This window comes from Carcharhinus amblyrhynchos, chromosome 25 (genome assembly GCF_965287045.1).
Source record: "Carcharhinus amblyrhynchos chromosome 25, sCarAmb.v2.hapA, whole genome shotgun sequence".
In the NCBI taxonomy this organism is placed as follows: domain Eukaryota; kingdom Metazoa; phylum Chordata; class Chondrichthyes; order Carcharhiniformes; family Carcharhinidae; genus Carcharhinus; species Carcharhinus amblyrhynchos.
The window spans coordinates 19,800,759-19,813,414 of NC_137348.1; the positions used below are offsets into that span (position 1 = coordinate 19,800,759).

At 41.6% G+C, this 12,656-nt stretch overlaps 1 protein-coding gene across 3 annotated transcripts in view; it reads left to right on the forward strand.

Annotated features, from left to right (window-relative positions):
* The window catches only part of scai (suppressor of cancer cell invasion), a 180,752-nt gene that overhangs the window by 141,509 nt on the left and 26,587 nt on the right, over positions 1 to 12,656 (forward strand). For all 3 annotated transcript variants that reach the window (XM_080212011.1, XM_080212013.1, XM_080212012.1), the window contains exons 12-13: positions 1,298 to 1,397; positions 2,116 to 2,197. In XM_080212011.1, coding sequence (XP_080068137.1) covers positions 1,298 to 1,397; positions 2,116 to 2,197 — 182 coding nt within the window. The remainder of the gene's footprint in view (positions 1 to 1,297; positions 1,398 to 2,115; positions 2,198 to 12,656) is intronic.

Genomic DNA, 12,656 nt, shown 5'->3' on the forward strand with positions numbered 1-12,656 from the left:
GGGAATTTTTCAAGATGTTTTCTATTCACAGCCATTAAACAGAAAACTGAAGTGTGGTATAGCAAAATAATTTCTTCCTACATTTGAAGTATTCCTCAATGAGTTTAGAAAAACCTAAAGTCCTCTGAATTTCAATGTAATTGAAGAATAAATAAAAAAAGACTTTTTATAGAATATATTGATTTATCCAGATGAAATAATACTTTCATCACACATCAAGGTCCATAAATAACTATATACCGTGTTGCACTTAGTATACACACATTTACACGCTGTGGAATTCTTTAGCTCGGTGGCTTGTTAGAAACTCAAAATGAGTTTATTGTGAAAAATTTATAATATGTTTATTAATGAGCAGTTTTTATCCAGCATGATTTTAATTACCTGGATGGCAGTCTACTTTTAACAACTAACCATATGGGCTTTAAAATAAGCTCACTGCTGATTATCAGTTGTTAAGATCTGCAATGCACTCACTGGACAAATGGTGAAATCAGACCCTTCAGGAACTTTTTAAAGACAATTGGACCTTTACTTGAAGAGGACTAGTTTGTAGACCAGTGAGGAAAATCTAGGGTATAGAATTAAATTGGATAGCTTTCTTGAATAATTGGCATGGACCTCCCAGCATGATGGGCTGAATAGCTGCCTCCTATCCTACTTGATTCTTTGATAAACCAGAATGATGCAATAATTCATGCAAAATTACACAATCGGATCAAAAGATAAAATGATTTTAAGCATTCATGTAGAATTTTTAATACTGAAAATACAGAATACATTGTACATTTTATAGGAACATTACTCCAAGGACAATGGGCATCTCTCTTTGTACTGCTTCAGAGGAGCATTGTCAAAAAAAAATTGACAATGACATGCATAAAGAAATGTTAGGGCAGGTAACCTGAAGCTTGGTCAGAGCAAGGAGTGCCTTAAAGGAAGAAAGGAAAGGGCTGGAGATGTGTATGGAAGGAATTCCAGCGTTAGGGCCATGGCAACTGAAGACAACTGACAGTGAGGGGGGATTAAGATCAGGGATGTGGATGAGTACAGAGATCTTGGAGGTTTGTCGGATGGTTGCAGTGTTGGAGAAGAATTTGTTGGAACTTGTAATCTGCAGGTGTTCTGCAACTAATGAAGAATGCTCTAATTATTAAATTCATGTATAATTAATTGGTTCACCATGTTGTGAAGAGCAAAATGTAAAGAAACAACCTACGTATAACCAGGGTGGCTACACCAACCTCAACTACGTTAGTAACTTGAATGACAAAATTATTTTTGTTTTCCTGTTTAGGTCCATATGATTTTGGTGGGGTACTCACCAACAATAATCGTGATGCAGGAAGCATGGAAGTAATACAAAAACGCAATAATTCATTTAAAGAAATGCACTGGTATGTCAATTCAGTTTCAGTACAGGTATTGAGGAAATTTTGAATATTTTGTGACAGATGTGCTCAACATGATTGCTACATATTGCAGATTGCTAAGTTCAACATGAGATATATGGAATCAAACCAGAGTGACCCACGATTGGCAAAGCCATAAGCAAATTTTTTTTTAAAACTGAGTTTTCATTTTCATGCAGCACCATATTTAAGTGTTGATGAATATTAACACTTTCACACCTTCTGTTTCCCAACTTTATCTTTCCCTTTTATTTTGATAAAGTGGTTGCCAGTGCTGGACAGTTATAGCAGGTTTCATAAAAGAATCATCCATGTTTCAGTCAGTTTTATGATGATTCACATAGCTCTCTATCTCCTGCACTCAAATACTATGCAACTTTTCTGATGATCTCCCCCTGGGAGAGTTGGTAATTTGTTGATTTAACGTTTACACTAATTGCAGGAATCTGTTTATTGTATTACACATACCTTATGCTTTGCTACCCCTTTTACTTCAGAGTTAAGCTGGATTTACATGATACAGTGATTAAATAGTTTAATCTTCATAGAAAATCCTTTACATTGAATTAAATATATTTTGAATATTCTTGCTGAGTTTGTACTGTCCACTGTTGCCACATATGGATATTGTGTGTACAGCATGATTCTTGATAAAATTGGAACTACGTAGAGTTGTAATTCATCTGTTTTCCTTTCTCTTTAGCCTACATCCTGGTGATTTTTTCCCTTTCACACGGAAACCATTATTTCTAATTGTGGACTCTTCAAATAGTATAGCATATAAGGTAAGCTAAAATCTGCATTAAAATGTTGACGTGGATTCAGTTGTAATTTAAAACAGACATAATTCCACTTCCATTTTACTGTAATTATCTTCGAATCATAAAATGTTTAGAGCACAGGAGGCCATTCACCCACATCGGTTCCTTGCCTATTCTCTGTAAGAGCAATTCAACTAGTCCCACTTCTCTTTTCTCTGCAATTTTTTTCTCTTCAGATAACTGTCCAATTCTGTTTTGAAAGCCATGTTTGGGTCTGCCTCCACCACATTCTCAGGCAGTGCACTCCAGATCTTCAACACCATCTGTGTCGAAGAAAAGCTTTTCCAAACCGCTCATGATTCTAGCCACAAAACTAAAACCTTTGCACCCATGGAACAATTCTTGTGAATCTTTTCTGCACCCTTCCTAATGCCGTTAAATCCTTCCTAAATAATGGTGCCCAGAACAAGATAGAATATTTCAGCTGAGACCAAACCAGTGTTTTTATATTCTATGCCCTTATTGTTAACCTTTAAGTCAATCTGCCCTGCCAGTTTCAATGACTTGTGCACATATACCTTGCGTCCCTCTGCTCTTGCACATGCCTGCCTATTCCCTGCCTTCATTTATATTGCCTTTCCTTGTACTTTCCACCAAAATAATTCATTTCACATTTGTTTGCATTATAGTTCATCTGCCACATCTCTGCCCAACCCACAGGTCTAAATCCTGAAGTCTATCATCGTTTATGTCATCTGCCAAGTTAGAAATTGTGCCCTGTGTACCCATGTTTAGCTCATTCATGTACATCAGGAAAAGCTGGGGTCATGACATTGATGTCCTGGGGAACTCACTAGAATCATTCCTCCAGCTGGGCCTGATCTGTTCCCACTCAATTGAAGTTTGTCCTCCCCTCTTGTTCTTTGTTTTCAGAACCAATCCTACCATTTTTTTGAGGTTATTGTTTTAACATCGTATTTCCACAGTTTCTGAACCTGCAACTTGTCAAATATGTATAGATATACCATGCTCTGCTCATTCACATACACACACACACACACACAATAAGCTTAATTTAAATCTTATACATTCCACCTTATTCTTATTCCACCTAAGACCTGATCATTTCCTACTCTAGTGTCATTGGTCTTTCCTAATTTTTCTGCACCTTGGTTCTCCACTTTAATGTTAACCCCCAGTTCTCTCACTTCTGCTAAGTTAGTCAAAGCCTCCCCAAGAGCACTAGTGTTACAATCGCCAATTGGTGTTATTACTGGACGAAATGGAACCATGGGTGTAATTCTCCCCAAAAAAATTCGAAGTGTCAAATGCACGTGAAAACTGGAGTAATTCATGCTGGTTTTTTCAGTGGGAGTTCAGAGAAGAATCTCCTACACTGTGCACTGCAGAGGCCACCAACGTGAATGTCATTCAATTTCAGGGGCGGGGCCTATTCCCACTGGAGAAGCTGAAATCAGTGCACTGAGCAGGCCATTACGCACGTGCCAAACTTTTAGTGCTGAGATCGGCGCTTGCGCTGATAATTTCCCAATTGTTGGCCAGCCTGATTGCTGCCCCCAACTATTCCTGGCCCAGCACTGACCCCTCCTTCCTGATGTCCAGCAGCTGCCCCCCCCCGCCCCAACAGTTAGCCCGCAGTGCTGACCCGTCCACCCCAATTGTTGGATTCTCTTCTTCCCCCACCGTCCCTATGCAGAATGGCAATGGGACCACTACCCCCCCTCCCCCGTTCGCACCAATTGCCCTGCCCCCATATGCCCCACCTCCTTGGCACTGCCACATGTCTAGTGGGCTGTGCCCTGGGAATTGGCACTTTGCCCTTCTGCAGTGCTAGGGGGCACAGGCTGGCACTGCCAGGTCCTTGAAAGTGAACAGTAGTCCCCATGGGAATGAAGAATCTCTCTGGGCGGGGTGAGAAGCTAGCCAGCTTGGAGACTTCAGTCCTGGGCCTGCTAATCATATTTATATTATATTTAAATATAAATGTATTTATTTCTGACATGCGTTCTCTCTCACTCACCCCCTGCCCTGACTCTCACTCACGCGCACACTCTCTTTCTCGCACTGCTCAAGTGAATGAAGAATCTCTCTGGGCGGGGTGAGAAGCTAGCCAGCTTGGAGACTTCAGTCCTGGGCCTGCTAATCGTATTTATATTAAATTTAAATATAAATATATTTTATTTCTGACATGCGTTCTCTCTCACTCACCCCCTGCCCTGACTCGCTCTTTCTCTCACTGAGCCCCTGCTCCGACTTGCTCACTCTCACTGGTTCTCTCTGTCATTGAGCCCCTGCCCCCATTCGCGCTTGCTCTCACTGACTGAGCCCCTGCCCCAACTTGATCTCTCTTGCACTGAGACCCTGCCCTGATTAGATCTCGATCTCTCTCTCACAGAGCCCCTGCCCCAACGCGCTCTCTCTTTCACTCATTCTCAGACACTCACGCGCACACTCTCATTCACTCTCTCTCTCTCGCGCTCTCTCTCTCTCTCTCTCTCTTTCTCTCTCTCACACTCACCCCCTGCCCCGAAACTCTCACTCAGACGTGCGCACACTGTCTCTCTGTTTCTCTCTCTCTCTCTCACTCACCCCCTTCCCTGACTCTCTCACTCAGACGCACACACTCTCTCTCTCTCTCTCTCACTCACCCCCTGCCCTGACTCTCTCACTCAGACGCACACACTCTCTCTCTCTCTCTCTCGCACTGCTCAAGTCTCTCCAAAGTCTCAGAGACTAATGGGAGAGTGAGATTAGACTAGGTACCATATGGAGCAAAAAACAGTGACTTGTACTCACTGACCTTTTCCTGTGCTGTAACATGCTATTTTCACCCGAGTAGAAGAATTAAGAACAAACTTGTAGTCTAATCTTTCAAATGATTTCAAATGCATGCAAAATCATGGTAACCGAGTATTGAAAAAAAAATGCCATATTCCCTGTTGGCAGTCGTGACTTTTTGTTGTGCAGTTCTGTCACATTCCAACAGAAAAATGAGCACAGGGCACTCAATACTTAATCATTCCCTCCCCCTCATCCTCCCACAGCTCTACAGAGGATACATGCAAAACTAGGATAGAATAATTCATAATAATATTCCTTTTTGTTCTTTTTCAAATTATGGGTAAATCTGAACTGAAAATAAAAACTCTGCTGGTTTTCAGTTTAGTTTTCTGTTTCATAAAGGCAGTGAGTCAGAGAATAGCACAACTCACAGCTGTGAGCATCATGTACCTCAAAATTAGCCATTCCAAGGTGCAAGTAAACCAGTTCTTAATTACACACCCGCTTGCTGAGCAGCTTATTTTCAGCAGCAGCAATTAATTGTCCCCATGTTCTGAATATCTTTTCCAGTGTTTCACAATACTGAGTTCCTGTGGTGTTTATTTGTTGCTTTACACTTCTATGAAGCACTTTGGAATGTCTTTGTATGTTAAAGGCAGTATATCAACGCTTTTGCTTTTAATCCAGAAAGTTGGAGGAGAGAAAGATCATATTGAGTTTTGCATCAGAGGCACAGTTTTGGGTGCTTAGACATATTTTTCCTGTTATGGATTTATTAAATTTTGCATCATTGACATTTATCCAAAGCCATAATGTTATGGAAGATGACCAGAACTCAGTGATTTATTGTTCGTGAGCTGAGTAAACGGCACCATGATTTACTCCTCTTGGTTTTATTACTGTATTTGCAAGTTAGTTTCTTATTAAACTGGATTCATAGTTGTAGCTTGAAATACATGGTCATTGATGTCACTTGCTGATCAAGAAGCATCGTGTACTATTTTCAGTGCCTATCTTAATCATTTTTTAAAAATAAGTTTCATTGTTTTCCCTGTAACCTGTACAGGGTCATGCAAAATATCACAGGAAGCATATTGAAAAAGTTAATTTTTTTTGGGTATGATAGTGATTTGTAACACTTCATTGTGGATCAGTTGTGATTTTGCTGCTTGCAGGGAATTGATTTGAACAGATACTTTGAGGTCAGTTAGAAGCTAAGTTGTTTCTAAACCCCCTGCTTTTGTGAAATATCAGATTATTAAGGTTAGAAAAACCAACAAAGTACCTGCAAAAGTATTCCGTATGTTTGATTTTTACCTTGCTAGTCCAACTGGACTTCTTTAAAATGAAGTCTATTCCATCTCTGGAGCCAGCTGGATTTAAAAAAAAAAGGCATGTGCTAAGCAGAAAAGGATAGTGCATTGGTTTAATTTGCCAGATGTTATCAACATTTCATAATTTGTTTATAGCATAGATTTCCCAAAACTAATATGTTGTAAATGTTCCTTTCAAATCAGACCTTTCCAAAATATGCAGTGTTGAGGAGACATGGGAATTGTGAATACATCCGATAGGCTAATTAGTATAAGGGAGTTCAAAGGAGAAACAGATGGTAGCTAAAATTTGATGTTTACCTGCAGAGTGATGATTCCATTTCCAAACAGACAGTTTAGGTCAAAACAATAGATTGTACAAGTTACTAACAATGATCAAATGGTGCTAGCCGTTCATTACACTTGCACCTTCTATGAGACTTTTGCACTGGAACCTTATACAGTTTAGAGAGCCATTTTGCATGCTGTGCCATCTATAAGAAACTTGTATGCAAAGGGCAAACAACAGTGCCTCCTTAATCAAGCAGATTGAATGGTCACAATGAGCAGCACAGTGTCTGAACTAGGAATATCAGTTCAAATTTTTATTTCTCTATCAAATAGAGAGGGAGGGAAAGATTTGATTCAGAGAGGGCCAAGAGACAAAGATTTCCAGGTTTCAATGATTAGATCCTGTAGGTGTACAGATTGTCCATTAAGCTATTTAGGCCGAGATTTAGCTTGCTGCTTGAAGTGTTGACCTTGTTCTGCCCGTATCACTGAATTGCTGTCTTACTTCCTCCTTATCGCATGGAAAAAGTATCTGTAGTGTCCGAACTACGTTAGGGATTATGGGTTTTAAACAAAAAGGAAAATATATGGTTTTGCACATGTAGATTAAAAATAACAACAGATTTATTGCAGAAGTTATTGTCCCTGTGCAGAGTGGAAAAAGAAACAAAACAGGAACCTGTGAAACACCCCAATTACATCATCAAACCATGTAACTGGCTCTGCAAGCAATCATGCAACCATTTAAATATACAAACCACCACCCCCCCACATCTGGTCATGACAACAGATTACTATGATGTTATACATAGAATCAGTAATATTCTGGGCATATAACTATACACCATTAATCATTATACACAGTCCATAAGTAAGTCAATCAGGAGGACATCTATTCCTCTTTGGTTCTATATGACATTCTGGAATTTGGCTGCCCTTGACCCTAGTAGTATGATTTGTATCTTCAGTAGACACTTCCTTCCACTGGAAACTAATTCTACATCATTCTCATGTTGTATCATAGCAAAGACATAATCATCAGGCATCTCGGATTCAACTAAATCTTCCGTAGTAGTATTCACAACACTAGGGACTAAAGACATTGGTACTTCTAAGGGGAGTCTTGACAAATAGTTGAATAGGATGGGAATGGAGGGATATGGTCCGTGGAAGAGTAGAGGAGTTTTAGTTCAGACAGACAGCATGGTCGACGGAGGCTTGGAGGGCCAAAGGGCCTGTTCCTGTGCTGTAATTTTCTTTGTTCAAGAGATAATTCTGATATTTCAAGATGACAACAATTGATCGGCATGGCATTACTAGATTACTTCATCTTTGGTTTGAACGGTGTGAGAAATTGGACTTGTTTTTGCTAAAACTATAGCTAGTACCCATTTCTCACTTCTGACATAATTATGCGCTAACATTCAATTTCCTTGTTGAAATGAGCATTGTTTTGCCCTTGTATCTCATCTGACAACTTGGGATTATTGTTGGTTCTCCAATATCGCTGAAGTTTCTGGAGGTAATAACAAATCAAATGTAGTTCTCAACTCTCTTCAGGGTAGCAATGTAAGTGAACTTTGGGTAGTCACATGAGTAGTATCTCTCTATAAGATGCCAAAAAGCTTTTCACACAATGTAAAAAGGAATCTTGCTCCTTTAGTGCTTTTGAAGAATGTTTCAAGGATTGTACAAATCTTTCAGCTAATTCATTGAATGATCAGGTGTGGATTTCATATGTTGAATGCCTTTTCCTTTGAGATAATCCTCAAACTCTTGTGAAGTAAATGGTGAACCATTTTTGGTAATGATCTGTTCTGGTTTATCATATCTTACAAACATTTTGTTAAGTTTTTCAATGGTTTATTCAAATGTTGTAGATTTCATGAAAACAACTTCTGGCCATTGACTTTGTATCAGTAACCCTCAAACAGATGTGCGAAATCTGTGTGCAATTGTTGCCGTGGCATTTTAGGCCACTCCCAAGGTATAAAGGAGACAAGGGAAGTATATTTCTTATTCATGCACAGGATTGATGCTGTCCCACTTATTTTTCCAATCTGAACATCCAGACCTGGCCACCAAAAATAACTGTGCTTATTCTTTCATCTGGACTATACCAGCATGTCCTTCATGTAGTTTTTCAAGAACTCTTCCATGCAGACCAGGAATGATCGGTTGGATTCCCCACAATAGACACCTTCCTTGGATGATCAACTCAAGCTTTCTAGCGACGTACGGTTTCAAATCAGGATGTGTTCCAGGTTTCGTTCCTTTCAATGCCATATCCATCACCTTCCCATCATGGATCTTTTCTGATATGTCCCTCAACTTGGAAAGCTATCACAACGTGCAAAAAATAAAGAATATTAGCAAAACTAATTGGAGGCATCTGATCAATGGGTAAAAATAACACTGAAAATGTATTAACATTAGCTTGGTTCTCTGATTGATACTTTGTATTGTAGAAGTGTGCACGTAAGATCGGTGACCACCTTTGCAATTGACTAGTAGCTAGCGAATGTATGCCTTTATACGGCCAAAAAATAGTAGTTGAGAGTTGATCAGTCAATAATGTGAAATGGCGACCATATAAAAATGATGAAACCTTCGTACACCAAAAATTATACTCGAAGCTTCTTTTTCTGGCTGAATATAGTTAAATTCAACACTAGTCAAAATACGCAAAGCAAAAGCTATTGGTCATTCTTCTTCCAAAAACATGTGAAACTACTGCCCCTACTCCATAAGGTGAAGCATTGCAAGCAAGCAGTAATGGTAGCTTCGAATTAAAATGAACCAATACTTCAGACTTCTGCAATGTATCTTTGGTATCCCTGTATGCATAATCACATTCTGTTGTCCAGTTCTTTGACTGTTTTACATAGCTATAATATTGAAACCATCATATAATATATTAAGTTAGGAATAAATTTGCCATAATAATTTACTTTCCTTAGAAAGGACCCCAATTGCATCACATTTGTTGGATGCAGTGCTTTTAAAATAGTGTCCATCTTTTTAGGTGTTTTATGTGGGTCTTTACTATCAATAACATAACTCAAATATTGGACTGAGGTCTGGAAAAAGCCACACTTTTCTTTCTTGGTATGTAGACCATGTGATTGAAGACATTCCAGTGTTGTTCCTAAATTATTCAACAAGTGCTCTTGTCCACTGGACCCTGTAATTAACATAACATAAGAAATAGGAGCAGGAGTAGGCCATCTAGCCCTTCGAGCCTGCCCCGCCATTCAATAAGATCATGGCTGATCTGTCGCTGCTCAGTTCCACTTTCCCGCCCTCTCCCCATAACCCTTAATCCCCTCTCTTATCAAAAACCCATCAACCCGCGTCTTAAAAATATTTAGCGAGGCAGCCTCCACCACTTCAACGGGCAGAGAATTCCAGAGATTCACCACCCTTTGAGTGAAGAAGTTCCTTCTCAACTCCGTTCTAAACCGCCCCCCTTTTATCTTGAGGCTGTGCCCCCTAGTCCTACTGTCTTTTTTGAGCGGGAAGAGTCTCTCCACCTCTATCCTATCCATCCCATTCATCATCATATATGTCTCAATGAGATCTCCCCTCATTCTTCTAAACTCTAATGAGTACAAGCCCAGTTTATTCAGCCCCTCCTCATAGCTCAACCCCCTCAACTCCGGTATCAGCCTAGTAAACCTCCTCTGCACTCCCTCCAAGGCCAAAATATCTTTGCACAGGTGCGGCGCCCAAAACTGCACACAGTACTCCAGCTGCGGCCTCACCAATGCCCTATACAGCTGCAGCAAGACCTCCCTTCTTTTATATTCAATCCCCCTCGCTATGAAGGCCAGCATCCCATTCGCCTTCCTGACCACCTGCTGCACCTGCAAGCTGGGTTTTTGCGACTCATGCACAAGGACCCCAAGGACCCCGAGGTCCCTCTGCACCGTCGCCTGCTGCAGTTTTTCGCCCCGTAAGTAATAGTCCTTCCTACCATTCTTCCTACCAAAGTGGACCACCTCACACTTGCCAACATTAAATTCCATTTGCCATTTCCTGGCCCATTCGCCCAGCCTATCTAGATCCTTCTGCAGACTCTCCACACCCTCCGCACAATTTGCCGTTCCCCCAATCTTGGTGTCATCAGCAAATTTCGACACCCTACACTCGGTTCCCTCCTCCAGATCATCTATATAAATGGTAAAAAGCTGAGGCCCCAGCACCGACCCCTGGGGCACTCCACTAGTCACCATCTGCCAATCCGAATAGCACCCGTTGACCCCCACTCTCTGCCTCCTATTTGACAACCAATCCTCTATCCACGCTAACACCCTACCCCCAACTCCATGTCCCTCGACCTTCTGCAATAACCTCTTGTGAGGTACTTTGTCAAACGCCTTCTGAAAATCTAGAAAGACCACATCCACCGGCTCTCCTCTATCCACCGCCCTAGACACATCCTCATAGAACTCCAGTAAATTTGTCAGACACGACTTCCCTTTAATGAAACCGTGCTGCGTCTGCTCTATCAAGCAATTCCCTTCAAGATGCCTCGCAATTTCCTCCTTAATGACAGATTCTAACATTTTACCTACCACAGACGCTAAACTAACCGGCCTATAATTCCCCGCCTTTTGCCTGGCACCCTTCTTAAACAACGGCGTAACGTTAGCCGTTTTCCAATCTTTCGGCACTTCCCCGGAATCCAGCGACGTCTGGAAAATAACCACCAAGGCATCCACTATCACCTCCGCCATTTCTTTCAGAACCCTCGGATGCATTCCATCCGGTCCTGGGGACTTGTCCACAATCAGCCCCTCCAGTCTGTCGAGCACCACCTCTCTAGTAACAGTAATGTCATTAAGACCCTCCAGTCCTACCACCTTTCCATCGCTAACACCCGGCAAATTATTCACGTCCTCCTCCGTGAAGACAGAAACAGAAAAGTTATTCAATACCTTAGCCATATCCCCATCCCCTACCACTAGGTCCCCTTTCTCATCCTCTAAAGGACCAACATTCACCCTAGCCAGCCTCTTCCTTTTTATATATTTATAAAAACTCTTGCTATCCTTTTTTATATTAAGTGCTAGCCCAGCTTCATAGTTTCTCCTACCCTTCTTTATCAACTTCTTTGTCAACAATCTTTGTTGACATTTAAACTTCTCCCAATCCTCTTCTCGCCCACTACTCTTAGCTACTCTAAATTCCTCCGCTTTTAATTTAACACTTTCCTTCACCTTCTTCGTTATCCACGGCTTATTACCTCTCCTCCGACTATCCTTTTTGACCATCAGAATAAATTTCTGCTGAGCACCAAGAAAGATCTCCTTAAAGATCCTCCACTGCTCCTCAACAGACCCTCCCTCCAACGCGCTCCCCCAGTCCACATTCGCCAATTCTTCTCTCATCCTACCGTACTCCCCTCTATTCAAACAAAGGACGCGTGTCCGGGAACCCACTTTCTCCTCCTCCATCTGCACCAGAAACTCCTCCATACAATGATCACTCTCCCCAAGAGGATCCTTAACCACAAGGTCCTTAATTCTACCCGCCTCATTACATAACACCAGATCCAAGATAGCTCGCTCCCTCATCGGCTCCAACACACACTGTTCGAGGAAGCTATCCCGGCAGCATTCCAAGAACTCTTCCTCGAGCCCACCGAGTCCAACATGGGTCGACCAATCAATATGCAGATTGAAATCCCCCATAACTACGGCCGTCCCATTCCTGCACGCCGCACTTATTTGCGCGTTAACAGCCCGCCCCACCTCCAGATCATTATTCGGGGGCCTATAGACGACACCCACCAGCGTCTTCCTCCCTTTGCTGTTCCTAATCTCCACCCACAACGATTCCACCCTCTGCTCCTTGGCTCCAATATCATCCGTTGCTACCACCGTGATGCTATCCTTAATCAGCAGAGCTACGCCCGCCCCCCCCTTTTCCCTCCTGCCTATCCTTCCTAAACACTTGATAGCCCTGTACATTCAGCTCCCAGTCCCTGTCACCCTGCAGCCACATCTCTGTAATGGCCACCAGATCGTATCCATTTGTGTCGATCTGCGCCACCAGCTCATCCACTTTATTCC